General features: G+C 43.8%; 1 protein-coding gene across 4 annotated transcripts in view; it reads left to right on the top strand.

Annotated features, from left to right (window-relative positions):
- The window catches only part of LOC138529468 (uncharacterized), a 522169-nt gene that overhangs the window by 157492 nt on the left and 338798 nt on the right, over window positions 1-25879 (top strand). For 3 of the 4 annotated variants that reach the window (XM_069640827.1, XM_069640828.1, XM_069640829.1), the window contains exon 4: window positions 9607-9753. The exons of the other annotated variant lie outside the window; for it this stretch is intronic. In XM_069640827.1, coding sequence (XP_069496928.1) covers window positions 9607-9753 — 147 coding nt within the window. The remainder of the gene's footprint in view (window positions 1-9606; window positions 9754-25879) is intronic. 4 annotated transcript variants of the gene reach the window in all.

The following is a 25879-nucleotide window of genomic DNA, read 5'->3' as shown; positions in this document are numbered from 1 at the left end:
ATGGGACAAGACCGGAAAACTCACCACTCAGGCAAGAATAATCGACAGAAAATATGGCCGTTTTTCGCTAACATTTTATAAAGGCAACGTTATACCGAGCTTGACTTATGGATGTGAGGCAATGCCAGCGATCCCGCCCGCAATTTGGCCAAAGCTGGAAGCATATTTCTGGCGCAAAGTCCTTCAGCTTCCAAGTTCCACCGCCATCTCGATCATCAGAAGAGAATTGGGAACTCTGTCCTTGAAAGCAACAATTGAAGCAGGGGAAATGGCCCTTTTCAGGAAAATAATAATGCAGGACTCACCGCTGTTATACAACATAATCAAATCGGAAAAGGCTGAAGGAAGGAGCAAGCCTATTACCATCTGGGCTGCCAAGGAGCGAGCAGTCCTGGCCAACAGTGGATGCTGCGAAGATGAATTAATCCAAAACCCCACGAAAATCAAACGCAAAATGGACCAACTGGACTGGATAGAGACTCTTACATTAGCAGGAAAGAACAAACTCCTCACTCACTTGAACTTTCAACCAAAAAATCTACATTCGCTGAATGAAGTCCTAAAAAGATTCCCGGACAAGGTTTTAAGATCTACCTTCCTGAGATCTCGCCTAAACCTACTTCTGACCAACGAAGTAAGGGCCATCAGAGGACAATCACAAACAAATCTCTGTCGCCTATGCAAAACGGAACATGAACCTGAAACAATAAAGCACCTCCTGTTACATTGTCCCAAAACGTTAAAATGGAGAAGAGCGTACCTGAGACAGTTGATCGATCCCAATTCGCTGTACGAAGACAACTTGGACATTAGCAACTGCCAAAATATTAAGGAATGCCCTAGAGGCTTGCTCCCTCAAATCTGATGAGTACCCAGACAACGACCATTCGAAGGTCTAACTGAATTGGAAACCTGAATCCAAAACTCAGAATGCAAGATGGAAACTTCAATCTTAAAGCTGCTTCAGGCTTGGAAAAGAAAGAAGAAAAGAAACACTGACACAATTGCTCTTCGTCTTTGCAAAATCATTGAATTGATAGAAGCAAATAATAAAAAATAAAAATAAAAGATCAGATTGGCTTCAGTTCAAATGTAAGATGTCCCATTATAATGATCCTATTACATCATTGTGCTAGAATATGATTGCCTAATAGGGAAACAGGGCTCACACTTAGCCTTTTAGATAGAAGGGAGGACCTAGAGGACACTGCTGACTCAGAATAATTGTGCATGCTTTCCTTGACTGCTAATTGACAATTACCTAATGCAAAAGTGAACAGTAATAGCAATTCTGCCTAATCTGTGCTCCCAACTTTTCCACAGCATGGTAGAAACATTGGAAATTGCACAGAGGGGACCGTTTGCTTTAAAGTGGAATCAGAAGTGGTCCACTCCATGCAATTTACTATTGTGATAAAATAACCCACTCAATCACTTTCCTCTATTCATGTATAGCATTAATACCAGTTTGCCCTAAGTAAAGACTTTTACATTTGCACCACTACTGTCTTTAAGCCAGACATTCCCTTTCTTACACAACCATTTCTCCTTCGGATATTTCAACTGTGGATACATTTTTAAGCATAATTTCTGACTCTTGTCATATCAGTCTCCTTGCTACTTACCAAGTCACATAGAGCTGTGAATATGAGTAATATGGTCACTGGGTTAGGTCGAACCAGGAGGCAGGTAAGGGATGAATGCAATGGTTGTGTTCTGCCTCTCTTGAAGTCTGCACTCTGTGGGTATTGTTTTCCTCCTGTTGATCCAGTGCTTTCTCATAACCTTCCCCAAGCCTTTATATGTACTCATTTACATTCAAGCAGCATTGGTAAGCACTAGAAGGACTCCACACAGAAAGATCCGAAGGAACAAATGAACCAATTAAATGCACCAGACAGTGCCATATATAGAAACGCATTCTATCGAACCTAAATTGGCCATGATATACTGGGTTAGTTAACATAGAATTCAAGCAGCCTCCATATTCCTACATCCAGCTTTGCGGATGATAATGGAGGCACATTTGTCCCACTAAATTAGGTGCTCGTTTGGGGATGCCACCTCACAAAGCACATACACAGGGTTTATTCAGTAGCAGTTGGGTTGATGAGATCATTTCAGAGTAGATTTAACATTAAACATGCAAAGGAAGGCAAGAGGCATGGACCTGCAGGCGCATGAAATAGATACATTGGAAAAAGCAAGATGGGAAATTCAATAGAGCACACAGCCAGCTGCCATTGTTTTGTTGCAAAACTTGTGTTTCTTTGGAAAAGTGAATTGGTCATCAATTGGTCAGCAATTAGTGGACAGCATGTGGACAGATTGGGGCAGGCCTTGTGAAGTATTGGTGCACCCATGAGGAGGTGGAGGCTATCACAGTGTTGCCAAAGTGAAGATATGGGCTAGATACCTGTACTGAGGCTATGGGAACAAGGAAAGGAGACAAAGAAAACTGGTACTGAGTATTGTACAGTACAAAAGTCCCAGAAGCAGCACTGACAGCTGTGGCAACAGATCTAACTGCTTGCAATCGATCCTTCTGAAAGTTATGGTAAGTGGTAATGGATGGGTACTCTGAAGCTGAGCACATTTTAATGCCATTTTACATAATTATGTCACTGTCCTTTTATAGCTGTACCCCAGTGATCATTATTGCACAATAACTCCTCTGAAGGAGAGTCTTGGGGTCTGCCCTTATTTCATGGAACTTCCAGAAGCCAAGGTTATGCACACGCATTTGAATGTAGCTCTCAAAAAACAATATAGCCAAAAGAAGCAGAATCTCCCTGATCTGGAAAATCTGATTCCTGATCAAAATGTACATCCCATGAACAACTAGGAAGCACATTGTTTATGGTTTAGGTTAGTGTACGTAGGTGGTAATTGAAATATATTGAGTTTATAAGGGGATGAATCAACCAATTAAAAGAAGGGGAAAAGGGTACTTAAGTGTACATTTGTCACTCTGAAATTTGGGAACAACCGTTTCTTTGAAAGGTTGTAGATCCACTGACATAGCTGCTTGTTCCAAGGACTTCTTTACTAGCATAAAGATGATACATTGTGAGTCCAGGGCCTAGAGGGAAGTGCATTGTATTTCAGGAGGGTTGAAGCCCTGTAAATGGTGCCGGGAAACAGATGGCAAAGGGACAATACATGTGCCTTCTGGTACAAGAGGAAGGTAAACCCACGTGGGGTCCTATCAAAGAACCAGCAGAAGGCAGTAAGCAGTATTTATGTATTGCTGAATTATAAGGAGCCAGCTGCACTGGAGAAAATGATTCATCGTTTCCCAAGAGGAATGGGGCATTCAGACCATAAAAGAGCGGGGGCCAGAATAAAGGGTGAAGTGTTAAGAAAGATGGACCAAGTGCAAAATCAGCCAGCTAATAATTGAAAGGTGTCCTGTAAAGTGGTCTGAGGGGAAAACACAGCTGTGGGACTGAGGGAAACCCCAGGAGGAGATGATAGTACTAGTCCAAGAGTCGCCCAGCCTGGTCAGTCAGCCCCTGTCAGCTGAAAATTCTGATCTCAGCACCCGAATAATGATGGTGGAAGGGGTGATTTCATTTTTAAGCATTGCTCTAAACTAAAGGTGTCTGGTTTCCCACTTTATGATCAAAGGTAGAATGCCTTCTGAGCGGATGGATTTTAGACTGTTTCTTTTCCCTATTAGAAGGGGCTAAACTATAACATTTTTGCAGCAGTGTATATCAGCTCTCAGCATGGACAGTATATTTTTTAAAGTAAGGTCTGAAGTATAAAGGCCATTCAGATGTGACTACCTTGTGGATGATGCACAGACCCTTAAGGTCAATCGTTTCCCTCAGATGGTGCTGTGAAGTGTTTTCAGTTCTGGGAATATGATCTTGGGGTTTTAACCCATGATAAACTGAACTGCTTTGTTCTGGATCAATTGGAGGGTATGGGCCAGCAACCTTGGGAGGAATAAATACAGACTGTTGCAATAGCCCCGTCTTGCCAGCAGCAGAGTTCCAGTGACTTGCACCTTATTCTGCATATTGGGGGTAAGGTTGTATGCATTGAAGAATTTGGAGTTGGCAATTACAGGGTTAAGAGACCTCTCTGATTTGCAAAGTGAAGGAACTCTCAGGGTCAAAGAAGAAACCATGGTTTTCCCTATAGTTGCCAGAATAGCTTGAGGGCCTCTAATGGCGAGCCAGATAAATGGAGAGTATTGGAGGTCTTGGGACCAATGACCATGTAATGGTAACATGGCTTCAGAATAAGTTCCACCTGGATGGGTACAGTCTATTAATGAACCAGTCCACCAAAGATGATAGAGGTCGGCCCAAGGGTGGCATGATTATGGGCATCAGGAAAACATTTAACAATGAGGTCATAAGTCCTACTAAAACGTCCCCTTATGTAATTTCAGCGTTGGTCACATTTTGGAAGTAAAGGCAGATTTTTCTGATTAATGTATAAACCCCCCCAGGTTGTACATTCCGGAATGCCATGCAAGAGGATATTGTGGAAACTCTGACTGTAAGTAGGAATTGCTACTCCAATAATCATTAGAGGAGAGTTCAATGTGCACTGTCGACAGCCTTTTGAAGTAGGGACCTGTAACAATTTTGCTGGCATCACTGTAATGTGGCAAGGAGGATAGCTTGGGCTCAGTTGCAGAGATTTATGGCCGGCTATGAGATGGTCATGTTGAATGGTAGGGGTAAGGGTGAAACTGCAGGCAACCCCAATTGGAGAATGGGGCAGCCTGAAGCCATATTGGATTATATGTCCATTGACATCAATAACCTAGGAACGGTGGAGAGTAGGTTTATTTCAAGGTTTGGAGCATGGTGAACATGCTCTGGTGGGAATTAATTTACTTACAAACATAGAAGACAAAGAGATCCACTTGCAGTGAATCGGTCACAGTCAATGAACAGGGTAGCTGATGCTACTTTTCCAGAAATAGTAGAAGGTCACTGAATAAAACAAGTAATTATGACTGGAACAAAGGTGGCACTGAGGAATGGTCCTTACCATTATTTCTAATAGTTGGTGAAAGAAAAAGCCTAATGGGGATATTAAAGCTAAGAGAGACACTTACAACACAACATACTCATAGCCAATAGAAAGCAACAACTTAGGAGAGATATTCGTAATATAGTGAAAGGCTGAGGGCAGATTTCATTGGAGGTTTAGTATGAATGAAATAGCAGAACAGTAAATATAAAACCTGCTTAAGATTGCAAAGGAAGTCCATTAGAAAAAAAAGAATGCCAGAATATGTTGTTAATTCTTGTCTCTAAAGACTATAAGCATGTTGAGACCTGGCAAATAACAGAGTGAGCAAATCCAGCTGCTAATTGCCAGGCTATTATGCAAGTCTATGCAAAAAGGACGAGCATACTCGTCCTTGGCACTTAAGGGGTCCAATGCAATAACTAATGATAAATGAGTTACAAGCACACCTTTTGGCTATAGTAAATATGAGGAAGATATTGAAGTGCTGATAACTAAGCTGAAAAACTCGGGAGCCCCTGACCGTGATGGTCTAACTACCAGAATTATGAAAGCAGATCCTCAACCTTGGGTCTAAATATTACATCACTACTTTGCCCTTATCACTGCACAGAATAAAACACCCCAATCTTGGAAACATTCCTTATTAATACCAGTGTTTAAGTGTGGTGACAGAGACGATCCTGCCAATTAAAGGCTATTAGCCATGCTAGAAACTTCTAGGGAATACTTTATAGAACACAATAGGATTGGATACTGAAAGATAACTTACTGAATGTGGCACAGACGGACTTCCGTAGATACTGCTCAAGAACACAGAATATTCCATTACTTAGAGTCCAACTTGGCAGGGAAAGGTTTGGCAAAGTCCCTCAACTGTATGTAGCATATATCGATGACAGCAAGGCAACAGACCTATCCTTTTTTGACAAACTCAAGAACTGGGGCATTAATAAGGGGCTGTGCAATAGGCTGTGCCAGCTGCACTCAGATAATGCGGTTAGGGTCCCACGTGATGGCGAGGGCAGGTTTATTGGACTTTTTTTTAACTAATAGGGGTCTAAAACAGGGGTGCATTTTGACACACCTGCTTTTTTACCTTTATACAGCAGAGCTAAAAGAGGCTTTATTCAGTGCCAGATCCTTTCTGCCCAAGTGGGGTAATGAACATCTGAATCTGATTGCATACGCTGATGATGTAATACTTTTGGATGATATGCAGATTGGACTAAAAAAGTCAATGGAGGCACTATTGAGGTACTCGGTCAAAAATGTGCTCCCTATGAATCCCAAAAAGACACAAACATATTTTGGGACTAAGAAGCAGGTCTCATCTCTAAAATGGAGGATCTAGGATTCCAGTATAGATGTAGTCCGATAGTATACATATGTGAGTGTTTTCTTTTCTAGTAGGAGATTGGATGATGGACACCTTGCAATTACAACCCAGGCGGTAAGTGTTTAACGGCGCCGTAAAGAGCGTTGGTGCCGTTAAACACTTACCGCCTGATTACAAGGTCCCTTAGCGGGATGGTGACTTTAACGCCTGCTTTTTGCAGGCGTTAAAAACCAACCCACTAAGGGACCTTGGCGATAATAATTTACGGTGCCGTAATTATCGCCTTCCCCATTCCCATTATGCCCTATGGGGCAAAAATGGGAATGGGGAAGGGGCCATTGGTGAATGGGGAATTACCGCCCCACTCACCTTGTAATGGGGTGGTAATTCCGCCATCCACCATGGCGGAATCGTAACCTTAGCGGCATGGACCATGGTGCTAAAAGCACCATGGTCCTCCGCCAAGGTTGTAATGAGGGCCATTGAGTTGAAAGCTCAAAGTAACTTAGGCACAATCAGAAATTTCACCAACACGTGTAATGGGTACAGCATAAAGAGTATGGTATTGACATATAAGAAAATTATAGTGCCCACTGTAATGCATTATATGAGTGTTGTGAGGCAATGAAGGAGGTCTGCTTACAATGTCTGGAGGGGACCATAATGAGAAGGATATTAGGTGTCTCCATTTGCTTGCCAGAATGTGTATTTACATTGGAGTAGGTGCTAATTTCACTTCAATCTATGATCAACATTAGGAGCTGTGCCCCTTGGTTGAAAATGTATAAAATGATGGACATACTGATAATCAAACTACTGGGTGAGGAATTGATTAAACTAAACAGTATTGTGCTGACTAGATTGAGTGACAGGTGTGCCGCTTTTATAGAGGAAATGGAGTGGCACATTAACAGGGAAATGGATTTACCCTTCTTAATTAAACAAATGGTGGACAAGGCCAACATATGGGATTCTTGAAAAAACATAGAAAGGTTAAAGAGTTATAAACAGATGTAGGAAGGGGTTGATCCTGCCCATTAGACGGGGTGTCTACAGCCGTACCTGCTCAAGTTTCCCTCTCCTGTGATCAGGAGACACTTTATGCTCCTGCGTTTTAACGAGAGTCCATGCATGGCGGTAACGGGAGCACATACAAATGCTACCTGTGGAGTGCAACATTGCTGAATTTGCCAAGATAAAAGTAATTCTGAAACAATATGCCACCCCATCCTGGCATGTCTGGCATTGGCTAGTAGGCGAAATGCTCATCTGAGTCAATGTGTACATCATTGTGACTTCCTTGACAACATGACCTCTTGTGGAAGGTGCCTGGTGGGATCTCAGCCAGCATTAATAATGGCAATTGTGAAGTTCTGGGAGGAAATAATGGCACTGATTTCCAATAAAATCAGGTAGATATTCATTTGGGACATGGACTTAATTAAATTGGCATGCTGTCATGATCAATTAATCTTAGTGAGGGAAAATAAGGGAGTATGAGCAGAGATAGTTTGGTCAAATGTCGTGGTTTAATTAAAGAACAAGCTACGGCACTTTTATCTTTGCACAGGGAACTTGTCTGTTTTATAAATCTTCTTGTGACTTGACTCTAAAGAGATTTGTAGGTCATAGTTTTTGTCTAATTTTATCTAAATTCATGATGTACTATAATTGTAAAACCGTAAACTGTGTTTATATGTGTAAATGCTTTATGTGACTGGTTTTATGGCTAGCGCTGCATATATTTCGTTGATGATGATGTGATGATTTGTTGCCTATAATTAATTAATTTATTTTTATTTATATGTATTTGTAAAGCGCACTACAGCCCACGGGCACCGAGGCCCTGAGAACTTGGAGAATAAGAGGGCTTACTTAAAGGGTTACAATGAAGCCGCCCAGGACACATTCATAGCTCCGGTACATGATTACACAGATAGATAGATACTTGGCCACACAAAAGAGTGACTAAAGGTACAGGCAAGTTACACGAACAGGCAGGTTTTGAGGAGGGAATCATGGGGGTCAATTTGCCTGATGTGTGGTGTAAGGGCGTTCCAGGTGGTGGCAGCCACTGCAGGGAAGCTAGAACCACCAGCGCGTACTATCCGTGTCCTGGGTACAATTAACGATTTGGAGTATGCAGATCTGAATGGTCTGGTAGCAGAAGGTTTGGAGAACCTATTGGCAAGGTAAGGGGGAGCTAAATCGTGGAGGCACTTGTGGATCAGGGCAAGAGTTTTAAAGATAATTCTTTCTTTAGCGGGTAGCCAGTGGACCTGACTTCTAAGCCCTGATATGTGGTCCCTGTGAGAAATGCCTGTGGCTGCCCCGAGGGCTTTGTTTTGGACAAGCTGGAGTTTAGCAAGATTTTTGCTGGAAGTACCTATGAGAAGGGCATTGCAGTAGTCCAACCTTGAGCCTATTATTGCTCTGGCGATGAGGAGGCAGTTTTGTTACTACGTTAAGGAGTTTGGAATGATAGGCTGAGGTTGATGCAATGGCATTGACCTGCCTGGTCATGGTAAGGCTGGGATCAAGGTCGACATAGACAAGGTAGGATAAGTATGACAGACACATTGATGAATTCTGTCGATGTTGCAAGTGTGATGCCATAAATTGCAGGATTAGCGGAGGGTAAAATGTGGCTGTGAGAGAGATGTGACATTATTGGCAAATATACATTCTGTGGAAAGTAGATCCTAGAAAGGCACAGCAGAGCGCATAGCAAGAGTAGTCGCTATGGACATGTGTCAAAGTTGCCCTGGCAACAGGTGTGAGGTCATGAGAACGGAGTATCGGGAATCGCAGCTCAGCACTGATGAGGGAAGTTTGAGCCAGATTGTTAAAAACAAGATGTTACTTGCAGTGTGATTTTGTTTGGGTGCCACCCCATATGTGAGCATGGAGGCACATTATATGCACTTTTAAGAGGTACTAGGATAAGGGGTAAAAAGAACAAGAAGATGTGGCGATGGGGAATTTCTGTCTGGAAACAACATTCTGTTGCTGGTGGATATTCTCAAATCTTGGTCATTTACAAAACAATGTAATCCCTGCGCCACCCTGTGCTGCTTGGTTTGCGCCCTTTCCTAATGTGTGTAAAGCCATTTGTACTGTTGTATATGTGCGTATGCAACTCTTTATTCATTCTGTGGGGCTCCTTTTGTAATGTTTGCAACTTCATCTTGATTCATAGTCAGTGGGTTGCACTCTACCCCTGTGTCTTATCTCACTCTGTGTAAGTAGAGATCTTCTCTCTTTTTCAGTCCCACCCAAAGACGACAATGAGAATGGCCTAAAGTGCCTTTCCTGCTACGTAGAAGGTGAAAGCTGTGTGCCCAACGAGCCTGTTAACTGCACAGGGGACATGACTCATTGTATCTACATACAAGCAATGGCGCGACTTGCTGGCGGTGGGTGCAATATCCAATAGTTTCTGATGGCAAATACATGTGTCTCTAACATAGCAAAATGTTTTGATGAACAAGCAACTGGTTTTGTGAGGGTGAGTCGGGTTGACGATATCTGTGTTTATGCAGCTGGTACCATATCCTGCACACAATAGTCAAACTGCTGAAATGTCCTGCAATGTTATGCAACAGGGGAGAGAGCCAATCAAGGACCCTTAACCTGAGAATATTGCTGTGGCTAGAAGAATAATAGAGCTTCAGTGTTAACACTTTAAATGCAGCTGTCACCGGAAACAGTCTCTTTAAGAAAATTAAGTATCTTGGGTGTCAGGTCACAAGGTAGGTGTATGACGGTCAAAATCCCTCAAAGATTGTTTCAAACATTTGTCAGTGACTATTAAACATATGAGAGAATCCCCATTAGATCCACTAGATTATACACCATTCACAGAGTGTTTTGCTGCATAAACACATGTAACACCCCGTCCTTCTTCCTTCGACTGGTCCTTACACAATGAGGCGATAGAGAGAGGACCCCTTTTATGTGTGGCCTCACAATGGCATACCTCTGTTCAAAGCTCCTGTTTGGTCTATCTAGCAGATGGCAGGGTTACTGCTGCTGGTCAGTGTTTCCCAGATCAAGAAGCTCTTCTCTGCAGGGCAAATACAGAGACAGGATAATAAGATTGCAAAATATCTGCCCATTCAACAGATGTTTGCTATTGGGGAACTACCCAACTTTGGGAGCTGCAATAAGTACGGTGTGCCATCTTGAGGTCAGGCAGCTTCCAGGACCATTGTTCCCTGGATGCTTGGTGTGAAAGGTTTCCATCTGCAAGAGAAAACCTCAAAGGCATTTTTGCCCCATGTGATTGGATTCTGCATTAAAGTTAAATCTGTCAAACAGCCTCACTTTCAGAAAACGTTTAATGCTTTAAAAAGTGGTGTTAGAGTTATCTATCCACATGGGCCTGACAGCCCTTAAGGCATGATCCTTGATTATTACTACCCTTCTATATATACACATGTATACTTTCTGCTATGCACAGTATACTGGCACCCCAGGAACTGTTAGGGATAATGTCCACCTTTCAGGTAAAGTTGGCTTTAATAGAAAATGTGCAATTGAACTTTGAATAGGAGATTCCATTTACATGCCATTGTCACTTGGCTTCCCTGACCCTATTAGCACCAGCAATATTAGTCAGAGAAATAATATATGGAATGGTAGGTCAAGGACTTTCTGTCCTCAGTATGGGGTGAATAAAGTGCAGCACCCTGGTAAAACCACATTCGCTTTTTGGTTAGTCTGTGATATCTCATGGCAGTGCCCTAGCAGAGACATTGCTCAACGTTGGGCAGGCATAGAGATAAAGCAGCCTACCTGCAAAGGATTATGACGTGGTATATACAGGGCTAAAGTTATGGACTAATTCCCGTTTATCTGTTTACAGTGTGAACACCCGCCACTCTGTGATTGACGATGAGTTAGTGGTGTAATGAATCATACTAATGCAGACGGTCTCACAGAGGGAAACATGTCTCATTCACATGTGGCAATGGGAGATTCAAAGATCAGATTGAAGCCACAGCAAGAAGTGGGGTCTTGAAAGTTCAACGCGATTAGACAAGTCAAGGAATTTGCAGTTAGAAGCCCTTCTTTCTGTGGAGGCAGGCTAAGCGCAAATCTAAAGAAATATGAGACCATCAACACTGGACAAATATTGTCCACCATTTTTTAAATTCCAAACGTGCCTAGTTTCTGCCCAAAGGGACCTTCTTTGAACCAGGCACTTCAGGTGTCTCTGTAAAAGAAAGCAGACATGCCAAATGAAGAGTTCTAAACTTTAATTCTAGCAGGAGGCTTGGAAACCAACAATTTCGTGCTTGGTGTCAACTTTAAATGGAAAATAAAGCCCCGCACCGTTGGTCACCTTTTGGAGCTGCTCACAGTTCATCCATAGGGGATAAAGCAGCTGAGCAGAGGTGGATGAGAGACCCTTTCCATAACATTACTGGGTAACAGAATAAACACCCTCTGGAAAAACTTCAAGCTTGTTTGTGGCTGTACATCAAGAGGCCAGTAAACCTAGGGGAACATTCTGAATGATTGCACCTGGAGGTGCTTCATTTCAGTTCAGTCTGAGGGTCAAGTAGCAGAACAAAGTTTCAGCCCTCTATGTTTCTCTGGTTGAGACCCCACACACAAGTACTTCCAGATTAATTACCTCTGGTATCTGCTTGTGTGAGACAAAAATGACTTTGAGCCCGTTTCGAGCTATAAAGCTACTACCAAACCTCCACCAACTCAGTGCCTCCTCATGCAACAACTTGCTGAGTTTACAAGGTACTCCCCCCATCAAACTGAACGATCGAGTTGAGTCAAGTTAAATGGTTTGGTGATACAGCCACTTGGATGAGCCTGCATAACTTCCTTGCCATCTTTGTGTATTTAAATCGATCCTTTAGCTTTCCTCGAATTAAGCTGCCAATCAGACCACAGCTCAGACCCATATAACACACCTATGAGACTTGTTCCATGCAGAGGATCCGTCAAAGAAGGCTATGCTACAAAACCTGTTGATGACTAGCTGTCCTTTCACAACCTCCTATGCCCCTGACCACCCTGGAACTACTGTGTGTCCTGAAGACTATACAGGACCCCAGTTACTGATCTTGACCAAAGACAATAAAGTAGTTGTTTTAATTTTCTAATAGCACCCTTGTTGTATAAATGCATATTTTCTTTCCTTCCTGTACATTTATTATAAGCCTGCATTACTATGTGGGTTGCCTTGCGGGCCCTTAGTGTGTTTTGGAACGCCCAGAACTTTAAGCACCATGGTTTTTCTAGTGGATATAGTATTGCTGTTTGTTTGGAAGCTTCTGCTGCAGATCTACATCTTTGGAGACTGTAGCCTTTCATCAACAGATGCTATCAAAATGCAGATGGTGGTTGTAATGTACCTACTTTTATCTGTTTTGCCTTTATGACTGAAATACCTCTGAACCGAGTTATGGTTCACATTTGGGAACAGTGCATAGAACCCTTTAATCCCCCCTGTACCTCTTCTGGTCAGAATACAATTATGTCAAGTGGCAGTTGCATGCTTTTGTTATGAAAAATGAACTTCAATTGATTACATATTGGCGTTGGTCATGTTGGGGTGAAGCCACCAGTAAGACCATAAAGTTGTAAAGAATCATGTCTGCTATAGTGGGGTCAAGCCGACTGCAATGCTTTGAGATCCTGTATCCCACAGCCGCTATGCATAGGTAGATGCAGTAAGCAAGACTCTAAATGTTTCTTCAATACTGGCTCCCTATTTCAGGGATGCGGTATCTGAAGTGATGTTGGGGAAATACTGAGAACAATCTAAAATTCTCTATCCTAGGCAGAAGGCAGAGTAAACCCCTTCTTCTGACAAGAACGAGGAACAGAGGAGACTCTAAGCCCATCTCATTCCACAAATCGAGAGCCCTGTTGCTACTGCTGGAAACCATTGCTTTATTTAGAAAAGAGAAGCGGGCATTAGTGAATTTGAAGCATTTGAAGAGGGGCTCTCTTTCCTCATCCCTTTGCATCTCCTCTAGAGAGGTCTCCAGAGATCTCAACAACAACCCCATCCCTTCTCGATTAACAGATGGGGACCCAGACTTGGTTGTTGGAAAAAATGATCATCCTCCCCCAGTTTTTCTTCCTATGGACTCTTTTGTCTCGAGCACCATTCACATGGAATGGTGAGATGCAGTTGATGAGCTCAAGAGGGAATTATTGCATGTGCGGGAGTGCTGTGAGTGTTTTGGTATGAGACACAGTGGGTCTCATTATGAGTTTGGAGGCAGCCTCGCCCTTAATAAGGGCATGGCTACCCCCAAACCCGGGTCCGGGTCCCGCAAAAGGGGATTTACCGGGCCATTCCGACCTTGGAGGGCCCGATAAATCCCTTTCACAGGACCCGGTCCCGGTACATCCCCATTCCCATTTGAGCCCTCATAGGGCTCAATGGGAATGGGGAGGATGGTAACAACGGGTTGATAACAGGGCCGTTGCTACCATCCGGTACTGCTCGTGGGTGCCGTTCTGCACGCCTGGTCTGACCAGGCGTTCCAGAGCGGCACCCGCAAGCATACTCGTAATGTTCCAGAGAGGTAACAACGGCGCCGGTAGCACTACCGCCGCCGTTGTTGCCTTTCCGCAACACTTGTAATGAAGCCCTGTGTATTCTGCATTTCCAAGATTCAGAGCATGAATGGATATGGAATTGGAAGTCTTTCTACTGTTTTCACCCAATAATGAGGGCAAAACCATTCAAAACCTCCTGCAGCATAGTGGAAGTGTAGCAGGAGTGTGTGAGTGTTTCGGTGTGAGACACAGTGTATTCCAAATTTCCTAAACTCAGAGTCTGAATGGATTTGGAATTGGAATAGTCTTTCAACTTTTTTCACCCAAGAAGGGCACGAGCATTCAAAACCACCCCCAACATACCAGAAGTATAGCAGGATTGTGGCAAGTGTTTCAGTGTTCTGGTGGGTCAGAGGAGCAGAGGGGCAGCGGACACCACTCCGCGCTTTGCTGGAATTCACCAATAACAGGTATTTCATGGGGGGACGTTGTTCCATTGTTTCATTTGCACTCTGCATCTCGTCCATAATTCTGGACCCCATAGTCGGAGGCCAATGGTTTGTGGAATGGCCCGGCGGTGAGACCTGGTTGTTTGTGGAGGCTATGGGAGGCCACCTTGGGAAAGGGAGATCTGAATTACTGTGAATACCCTTGGTTAAAGTTTGCATATTGGGCTTGACAGCATTAACTACTGACTATTTAAGGAGGGAACTGAATTCTTTATTTTTGAATTCTATTAGTTCATGACCCTTCTTGAAAACAATACTCTAAAGAAACGGTTTATGAAGCTTCCCCACTCAGACCTACGCGCTCAGGAGTCGAGTGAAGCAGCAACATTTGCCAACATTAGCCACCCCCTTTCCCACCACTAGTAACATGGCCCTGCAACGCCACTACAATTATCATCCAGACGAGAGGTGTAATAAGCCCCAAACACCTAGCCACCCCCCCCCGGGATCACCCCTTCCATCATCCCCGCAACCCTACCAGGGTCCTCTAGTCCATGCATAGGAACAACAAGGCACAAGTGCCTCAGTTCAAGAACACCAACATCCGTTCTATCCTCCACCCGCCCTATCCTTGGGACCATAAGGCTTTCAAGACTAACATCACAAACCTGCCAACACCACCCCCACTGGTACACCTCCGGTCTACCACCCCTTACCCCCGTTCTACTCCACAGTTGCACCAGGAACTCACACAGCCCGTGAGGCAGTCTTCAGCCGCCAACACACCACTGTGTGTCCAAGATCACACATGGCTCAAGGCGCACACTCCTTCCATCACCCCTGCCACTCTCACAAATCTCTCCTCGCCCCTGCCAGTGTCCAATCCCAACCTCAAAGGTGCTCTTCTAAATGTGCGTCCCCCAGGAGCACATGCTATTGACATACATGATCTACTCCTTGACCACCATATAGATTTACTAGTCATCACAGAAACTTGGCTACACCAAGCCTCTGGACCTCTTCTGGCCCTGGCCATTCCTCCTCACTATACCATTTTTAGGGCTGACTGCCAGGATACCATAGGAGGAGGAGTAGCGATCATAGCCAAAACCACACTACAATTTAGGTCTTGCTCACTAGACCCAGTGGACGGATATGAACTCCTACTACTCAAACTTACTACCGACCCCAAAACCACAACCAACTTTCTCATCATCTACAGATTGCCAAATAATGCCAGCCACCCTGAATCAGATATCCCTCTGCTCATCACCCCTTCCTCAAACCCAATACTAAATGTATTATCCTAGGTGACATTAACCTTGGATTTAATGATAAACTTGACCACAAAGCTACAGAATTTTATACAGCCCCCCAAGAATTGCATTTCACCCAAATTGTTAACTCACCCACCCACTCCAAAGGAAGAATCCCGGACTGGATCTTAACACTAAACGTTAATCTTTCATTAGATTCCATCTCCAAAATCATTTGGTCAGATCATTATCTAATAGGTTTTAACTTACGGACAATGGCCACTCAGGGCACGCCTCTACCCACACCCTGCCCCATTGCGGTTAGAAACACCCGCAAACTTACACAAGAAAATCTTGTCCCCATTCTGTCCGACACCCACAATGCCTTCCCAACTTCAAATACGAATCCAGACAGTATCTCCTCTATCTATCACAACTTCCTGAAATCAACCATTGATGCAGGAGCCCCGACCATGCTCAAAATACCTGTGTTGATAAACAAACTAATTTCTGGTTCAATGAAGAGCTCAGTGCCCTTGGTCACAACAAAAGAGCATTGGAGCATTCAAATAAAAAGGGCCCGACCACAGATTTGGCTAACTCACTTGTGATAGCGAACAAAACGTACAAATCAGCTGTCATAGCGCACAAAGCAAATGCTAACGCCTCTTCCAATTCCAAAGAATTATTCTCTATACTTATAGAACTGGAAGCCCCCATCCCCTCCACCACCCCCCTCAACTCAAGTAAAGCCTGGTGCACTACTATCCAGAATGCACAAGCCTCTAAAATCCTCACACTACAAAAGAAAATCTTATTGAAAAGGAAACTATTAGCCAGTAAATGTCCACCCTCCCTTGCACCTGACTGTGGTGTCAAAAAACATCCACCCATTCAAATTCACCTTTGTCTCCCAAGAACAGGTCCTGAACACCATGTCTACATTGAAACCCTCCAATTATAAAGGTGATAGCTTCCCCGCGTGCCTAGTCAAACTTTGTGCCTCCATTTTAGCACCTATCATCACCAACTTAATTAATGCTTCTTTCACCACTAACGTTGTCCCCGCAGGATCAAAGAAGCCTGGGTAACCCCACTTCTTAAAAAAACCCTCTGTTTACCCTGCTAGTCCCACAAATTACTGACCCATTACCACAGTGCCCCTCTGCTAAAAATAGTAGACAAAATAGCCTACACCCAAATTCAAGAATATCTAGAAAACAATCACCTACTAGAAGCCAGACAATCAGACTTCCGGCCCAAGCACAGCAAAGAAACAGTTCTACTAGACCTTAAAATCCAAATGGACATCATAAGAGACTCTGTAAAACTGTGCATCCTCCTTTTACTCGATCTGTCTGCTGCATTTGACTTTGTGTACCATGACAACCTATGCGAGGCTCTCTCAGACAACTTCAACTTCTCCACAGAAGCCACCTTATGGGTCAACTCATTCCTTTAGGAACACACCTTGAGAGTATCCATTGGCTGCCCACTCTATCCCAGTACCCCTAAGGGTCCAGCAAGGTTCCTGCCTATCTCCCACCCTTTATAATGCATGTACAAAACTGCTATTTGCAGCCCTTGACGCCATGGCTGTTATTTACACAAACTTCGCAGACAATACCCAGATCCTTATCCCCATCACGGGAGACCATGAACAAGGCTCTGCCCCCATGAACACGATCTATGCCATCATTTCGAATTGGATTGTCTCCAACAGTGTGTCTCAACAATGAAAAATCTGAGATCCTCACTGTAGGACCCCCATCCGACTAAAATCGCCTCATGCCAACTATTCAGTCATTTCCATTGATGGAACACCCATCGCAGTACTCAAACAGGTCAAAACATTGGGTGTCTATATAGACTCCAGCCTCACTATGACTAAACAGATTATTGCCCTCTCATTCTCTACGGCTAACACTGCCAAACTAATCGCACTCAGCCACCAATTTCTTACCCCACATCCTCCTACTAGAAACTACAAACATGAATCTGGCTGAATTGCAACTGCTACAAACTAAAGCCTTACAAGCAGCCTTTGGTTTTAAAAGAAGCGCCCATATTTCTCGCATTAGGAGGGAAGTACACTGGCTACCTGTCCAAGCCAGAAATGTATTCAAGACCCTCATCATCACGCACAAATGTATCACCAATGATGCTCTTTCATACCTCAATAACTGTGGCATCCAAAAAAGGTCAACTTAATCTCTCAGATCGGGCTCTAGCACACACCTATTTTCCCAAGGTTTAAGAGCTATAGAGCAGGGGTGCCAGCTTCCCTGTAGCTGCACACAAGATCTGGAACTCCCTCCTCATGCACATTAGAAATCAGCCCTCCCACCAGCACTTTAAGAATCTCATCAAAACATGGCTCTTCAACAAATTTTAGCTAGTAGTGTCTTTACTACACCTCAGTGAATACACCGCGACCACTCTATGTTCAAGGCTCCGCCTGTAATGTAACTATTTTGTAACCTAAACTGTCAGTTTCTGTTTTGCAACTTATTTCTGTTTTTAACCTTACCAGTATTGTAACTACACTGTAAACAGACATGCACTTTTATGTAACCTATGCTGTGATAGCTCCGGGTTTGGGTGTGTAACAAATGCTAAAATAAATAAGATAAATAAACACACATGCGACAGGCAGTCAAGCCAAGAACAGGGACTTTAAAAATATCGTATAGAGACCTGAAGGCATACGTGGAGGGGAAGGGACGGCACTCCCCATGTTCTATTGAGCAATAACCCAAACTAAAAACTAATAATCTGAGGAGCTGAAAATTACAAATGTTTTTTCTCCTGCTAACGCGAAGAAATTAAGTACTGCGTTTACGCCTGCCTCAACTAGTGCTTTGTTAATATAAGCTGTGCTCTTGTCATGCCATGCAATTGATGTTAACAACTTGTTGCTCGAAATGTGTCTTGACTTAAGCAGTAAATCTTTTGGTGACCTACACAGCCATAATATCTGTCAATCAGGGATAAGAGCAACAAACCTATCAGCCAACCCGGACCTGACCGAAATTGCTGCAGAGGCTGACAGCAATTTGGACAGATCGATTACTGTAACATCTGACCCTTCAAGTGCCAGATGCCTGGAACGACACAATCTATCTTTCTTACCTACTACAAGCTCCATTGCAGTTACAGTGGATGCACGAAGGCTGAGCAAAATGACATAAACATATATTGGCCAGGGTTGTGGACATTATCCTGGCCACATCACCCCTCAGCCCAAAGACCCTATGAATTATACCCAAGAAAATGAGGCTGAAAATGAGGGTGTTATTTGATGATGTTAGCATGCTTTATTCGCCCCTCACGATGTCTGCCTCAACCCCACAGGCAGCAGCATTGGAAATGTCACAGTTCAATAATAATACTTTCCATTTAAATGCCAAATTAAAAAAATCATGAAAGAGTGACTCATAAAGGCGCAGTACAGAGGCCAACGGAAGCAAGCAGATAAACTTGCATCATCTATAATTGTCTTGCCAATTCCCTGGCAATTAATGACATTGGGCCTCATTACAAGTCCGCCGCTATCCGTGCCGGTAAAAACGGCACGTTGCCTTCGGGCTTGTACATTTTTCCAGGACCTGGCTTGCCGGAAACACCTAGGCATTGCAAACCTGGTGATCTGAGAAGTCAGGCGCCTGTAAAATGTTGTTCCCAATTCCCATAGAATCCCATGGGACGCTATGGGAGTGGGGAACACGGAAGCACCAGCACTGTTAATAACGATGCCAGTGCTTCCGTGAAAGTCTGCCTACCGTGGCTGCTGTGCCCGGGAGGGTCAGACCTGCTGGGCATAGCAACTCCGACAGGCAGACTTGTACTTTGCTGGTCCGAAACAACAGTGCAGTAAGCTGTAATGAGGCCCCTTGAATCTGGGGCCCTGGAGTGCCAGCAGTGCACAAAATGTCCAACCAATCTCAGGAAAAACGAGGCCCAATTTGGTTCCTGCTTTGGCGGAAAACACTGGCAAAAAGTCCTCTGACAGTGGATAAATGGCTGCAATTTTCTGAACAAAGTGCCACAGCAGTGCGTGGGATTGGCAAATTGTGTCCTTTGTCGAGCCCTCGTTTCTGGGTGTCCAACATCAGCTTGTAATATGGCATCAATGTGCTAGGCGCTTCCCATGCTTATGGCTTTCCACATGTGCAGTTTTCTCAAACTCCACTTGAAGCCAATTTGTGGTGATCTCTACCAAACCAGCGCTTGAGGGGTACCTTGGAGGTGCAAGACAGAGCCCATTTGATACATGGCCCTAAGTCATCTCAATCAGTTTATGTAAATTCACCTTGGCCCCCAGGAGTCAGTAACTCCAGTAGTCAGCTACAATCTATTCTCCTGGGGAGAAATTGGGATGCCACTAGGCTTGTCAATACAAAGTATCATTTACTATGATTTGAGGAGATGGCGCCTACCAATGTCAGTGCTTTCCTCAACAGAAATACTCTAATGTCCAACTTTGGCAATATCCAGGGCTTGCAGATTGTGTCTCCATTGAATTTGTGGAACTGCCAACATTTTACAAGTCCACCAACTGGGCTATTGTATCTTTTGTCCCCCTGGTGGTTGTGGAAAGCATTCTACAGGCAGCCATTGGAACTCTGCAACCTTTGAATTGACATTCAGCCTCTCCAAGTTGATGATATTAAGGGAGTTGAGGCTTTGGCTGGCCCTAGGAAGATTGAGATCAGTGGGCCATCCTTTAAACAGTCAAAGGAGACATTTGCTTGTTAATCCCAAATGCAGTCAAAGCCCAATTATAGGCATTTGAACTCAGAGATCTGGCAATCGGCGAATGAAGCTTCTCAGCATTGAAGTCTGGTTGAAGAATTTGGATGTTACATATTATCTTGTAACACACAGGGCTATAACTCCTTTTCTCTACTTACAGATGTTGTTGAAGCATTGTCCTAAATTGACATTTTCCCCTTACAAGAGACTTGGCTGAGGTCAGACTTCGTGATAGATGGGTTTAATATTTTCACATTCGCTGCTGCATCTAAGTTAAGAGGTCGCCCGAAGAGGGGGCTCACATTTGGTGTGCGGACCTATCTCAATGCAAAAAAGGCACTCTATTGCTAGCAAAACATTAAGAACCATGGGCTTTATTACGAGTCCGGTGGTAACCCTGCCAGTGCTTCCGGTGGGCTGCCACCAGACTCGTAACATTTTACCAGCACCTAGCTTCCCGGTGCTGCCGGGACATTACTAATGTCCTGGCGGACCGGTAGCTAGGTGCCAGTAAAATGTTAGTACCCATTCCCTTGGAGTCCTATAAGACTTCAAGGGAATGGGCACTCGGAAGCACCATCACTAACAGTGCTGGTGCTTCCATGAGGAGTCTGCGTACCGGGCCCACTGCGCCCGGCAGGGCCAGACCTGTTGGGCGCAGTGGCCCTGGCAGGCGGACTCGTAGTGTGGCGGTCTGGAAACAAGGGTGCTGGTAAGCGTACGGTATGGGCACGGGCAAGGGAACCCCACAAATTATTTCTACTAGTGCTAATTATTGACAGTATTTAACCTTTAGTCAGGGGTTAGAGTTAAGAATGTTTGAAAAATGCTGTTGATTATGATTGGAAAGACATTTGGATTTGTATTTCTTTTACTATCTATTCTTTGAAAACTTTTATGTTTGCATTCAAATGGGGTACTTTCTTTTTTTATCTGAGCTATCGTTTTGTTTTGTTTTGAGGATGAAATAAGTAAATGGTTTCTATGTTGGGGCACTATGTACATTTTGTATAAGATGTAAAAGGCTACAATTAGCCATGCACATTAAATAATAAAAAAAAAGAATAGTTATACACAGAAATAATAATCAACATAGAGATTTTACATCTAGTACACTATTGCCATATCTGGAGCATTCATGCTTGTCCCTATGAGATGTTTGAAGTAGCACTGCTCCCTTGAAGGGACTTAAACTCCATAGAGTATTCCCAGGGTGGCAAAACACTGCCAGATAGTGTCACCCACTTGATCCTGGTGGCATGGCCCATTGGACTTTAGAACCCACATGTGAAAATCAAGTGACCTTCGTGTTTTTAGTATCCAGTAAGTTTCTTAAGGAAATTCAGCCAGGAGGTTTCTATAAGACCTTCTTGGTTAAAATGCAAGAAGTTCAAAACTAGGCTGTCCACATCCTTTTCTTCATTAGGACATTTAATCATATTTCTAAAGAATGGCAGGATGTGTGCTAGACTATTAGAGAGCAGACTGGAGGGTACAAATAGCTTGTGTCCTGTGCCAGCTCTCCCTACCAAGTATGTGTAGTCCATTGTGCCCCCAATGCTACATTGTGTGGGCGAATGCTGCATGGGATGGGGTGAAGTACTCGTATTACTGTGGATAGGGTTAGAAAATGTAGTCCTATTGAAGTTACATTGTTATATATGTACAGTGGTCAGTAGTAATTTTGGAAACAAAGAAAAAGAGAAAATGCATCCTTTTCAAACCATTCAACATTTAATCCCCAGAGTTATAATGTATAGAAACAATGTTACATAAGTACATAGCATCACACCTCCTGTCACCAGAACAGTCATAAATTAGATTTTAAATTTACAACAGTGGTATAGGATTCAAGACCTCAGATCTGAATTTCATTTCAAATTTCAATCGTGCACGAAATATCATCGTTCTAATAAATATGCCCGCTCACATGAAAAACTGTTTGTAAATAACAGTCAAGAAATGAAAAGGTTGTAAACAATCTTCAATAATAGATCTGAGTCGTTTAGTGATAATTCTATACAAGGGACTAATATAATTATTTACATATACATAGGTTGCCTCACATGTATTACCTCACTCCAGCATGTTTATATCTCTAATAGCATTAATGGCATTCCTCGGAGAGAAACATAGGAACCAAAGTCCAGATTCATGTGTACAAATAGGCACTCTCTTAGTGTTGTGATTCTCAAAGTGTCAGTTCCAAAATACAAGCAGTGGTATAGAAGGTGTGCTTGAGATATTTGATCAAGAATAATCAGTAATTGGTAATATCCACAATCCACAACAAGGATAGGCCATTATTTGCTAGACATGAAACACTGAAACATATGAACAAAGGGACTAGCATCAGAATTACTTTAAATGCCACAATTGCAAAAATGATAGGTATAATTGCAAATGGGAAGATGTATTAACTATTGATTATGTTTGAACAGGATACAACTTTATCCTCCGTATGTCCTCTGGAATGTTAGAGGGCAACCACTGTGTAACCTGCAACAAGAAAAAACCCCTATAAGTATTAATGGTATATTTTCTGTGGACTATAATCAAACACATATATGAGACAACATTATAAGACCAAAAAGGTTCGAAACATGTTCTACTTGCACTTCCTTTGTACATTGTCCTCTTTGGGTGAGTATATCTGTTCTATGGGAAATCAGGGAGACATTAATTAAGTGAGAAGCCAGTTGGTGGGAAAGGGAGAAGATAAATAAAATAAAGATAGTAGACACTGAATAGAATGTAATGGGTTCCCAGTAGGTCATGGGAAACCTTCTTATTATTGTTGCCAAATATGCATCTCGCTGAACCATGCGTGTGGTTCAGTGCCCTGTAATAGTGCTTAAAGGTTTATGCAATGATGTCATCACGCCCCCTCGCATCATAGGTCCCCTCATACTGTTTGTGTGAATGTGCTGCCTCACAACCTGGCCGCATGTGCTCCCTTGCTTCTCTAGCCACGTGCACTCTCATGCATCGTAGATCCATGCATCATGTTCCGTTCCCACCTTCCTGTCCCTTCATGTCTACCCCAAGAAGAGAGTCCACATTCATGCCTGTGTCTCCGCTGCATCTAACAACTCGGCCAAATTCTTTAAACTCTGCAAGGAGCTGGCCAACCCAGCATCAGTCTACACTCCTCTTCTCGCCCCCAGTCTCTGTGCAATGTCCTTGTCTTTCACTTTATTTCTAAAATCCAGGACATCTTGTCCACCCTCTCCTCTGCTCCCCCTCCTCTCCCCTCTCCTTCTTGGTGTGTTGACCCTCCCTCAGATCCCTCTTTCTCCTCCTTTCTTGTTTTCTCCACTGATGAGGTCTTTAGACAAGTCTGTTCTATGAAAGCCTCATGAAAACATGTACATCCCTGTTCCTCTGAAACCATTAAGGACCACATTGATACTTTTGCTCCAGCCCTTGCCAATTTCTGCAACCTCTCCTTTGCCTCTGGATCTTTCCTCTCCTCAAGAAACCCACAGCTGATCCCTCTTGTCTGGCTAACTATCACCCTATTTCCATTAGTCCCTTTCTGGGTAAGCTCCTTGAAAAGCTGGCCATCTCTCAGCTTGACCATCACTATGACTCTTTTGGCTCTCTCCATGACCACCAATCTGGTTTCAGAGCTGCCAAAAGCACGGAAACTGCTCTCCTGAACATCCATGAAGACTTGCTCTTCAACCTTGACTCCAACATTCACTCTGGCCTCATCCTACTTGATCTCTCATCTGCTTTTGACACGGTCAACCATACCACCCTGCTCAATCATTTGTGTGACAACCTGGGTATCACCGATCAGGCTCTAGCCTGGCTGACCTCTTTCCTTTCTGATAGACCCTCCCAGGTACAACTTGGGTCCTTCCTATCCTCCATCTCCCTCTCTACCTGTGGTTTTACCCAGGGGTCTAAACTCTAGCCCTGGCTTTTCAACCAATACCTGGCATATTCCCTTGTTCTGCTCACACTTCCAGTGCTACACTAATGACACCCAACTAATTTTAAGGCTTCCTTCAGCCATCTCCTCTTCTTCCCTCCTCTCTGATTGTATAATCGCCATTCAAAATTGGTGTGCTGCCAATGATCTTTGTCTAAATGCCAACAAGACCGAGATCCTCCTCATTGGTACACCTTCACCATCCTTTCCCCTCACTCTCTGGCAGGCCCCCTTGGCTCTCCTCCTACCCCTACTCGTGAGGCTAAGAACCTCGGGTAATCTTTGACTCAACACGTTCCTTCTCCGCTAACATCTCTGATGTCTCCAAAAAGTCAAACTTTGTATTGCACCTCCTTAAAGGTACTCTGCCTTTCCTCTCCTTCCCCCAGAAGCTCACTGTCTCCCAAGCTCTGTTTCTCTCTAGGGTGGACTTCTGTAACAGCCTCTTTCTAAATCTACCTGCCTCTACTCCGCCCTTTAAAAATAATCCAGAACAGGACTGCAAGACTTGTCCTTGTCCTCAAGCCTTGGAATCGTATCTCTTCAGCTCTGAAATCCCTTCACTGGCTCCCAGTGGATGCAAGGATTCAATTTAAAGCCCTCTGCATTGTCCACAAGGCTTTCTGGGGCCTGGATCCAAAAAACCTTCAACTATCCCTCTGTAAATACCTCCCCTCTCGAGCCCTTTGCTCCTCTACTCCTAACGCCCTCAGGGTCAGTCGTTTTTCCAAGAAACAAGCTGGGGGTAGATCTAGGTCTTTGGCTGGGGCCTCCCTTTAGAACAGCCACCCGGACACCTTGAAACCTGAGGAGATCCATCTCCGGTTCCGGAAGCATGTCAAGACCTTCCCCTTTGCCTCTCTAGTCCTTGGCTGATCTGTTTTCCCTCTCTGCACCGTGTACCTGGCCACCCTCTGTCATTTGTCCCCACTTACCTGCTCACCCTGCCACCCTCCTGCTCTGCTTCCAGGCCACCCCTTGCACTAGGGACTGTACCGGTACCCATATAGTCCCCCTCCCACTTTTCTTCTGCATTTATCAGATATTACACTATATGACTAATATAGCACTTGCCACTTGCTGGCTGCACTACCACTGCCTATCACCTTTATTTATTTTACTTATTATTTATTCTGTTCTCTCCTCTGTTCCGCACTTTCCACTTTCCCCCGCTCAATGCACTTCCCCCTTTTCCCTTTTCCATGCACTTGCATGTTCTCAATGTCACTGGGCCTAGTAAGATCGTTGTTCTTGTTCTCCCTTGTTCCCCTCCCTTTGTCTGGTCACACTCTGAAACACTTGTGTATGAGCGCAATATATATGATTTAATTTCATTTCATTTAATTTACTCTCGCATCTCAGCCCTTCCCTCTGTGATCTAGTGTGTACTATTCTGACACTGCCTCGTGCTTCACTGTTTATCTGGCATTACGTTGCACTGCCTGCATTCTTCTTCTAGACTCATGTTGTGTTCTGTGCCTTGTTGACTGTTTTGACTTTGTGTTTGCTCTCTTTGGTTCTTGATATTGTGTTGCAATCCACGGTTTGTGGCATCACTTTGCAATTGGCTGCATTCTTTACTTCCAGGTTCCCTGTTGTGACT

Source organism: Ambystoma mexicanum, chromosome 1q, assembly GCF_040938575.1.
Source record: "Ambystoma mexicanum isolate Mex_15411 chromosome 1q, UKY_AmexF1_1, whole genome shotgun sequence".
Lineage (NCBI taxonomy): Eukaryota > Metazoa > Chordata > Amphibia > Caudata > Ambystomatidae > Ambystoma > Ambystoma mexicanum.
The sequence above is the reverse complement of the archived record's forward strand: the minus strand, read 5'-3'. Positions and strand labels throughout refer to the sequence as shown.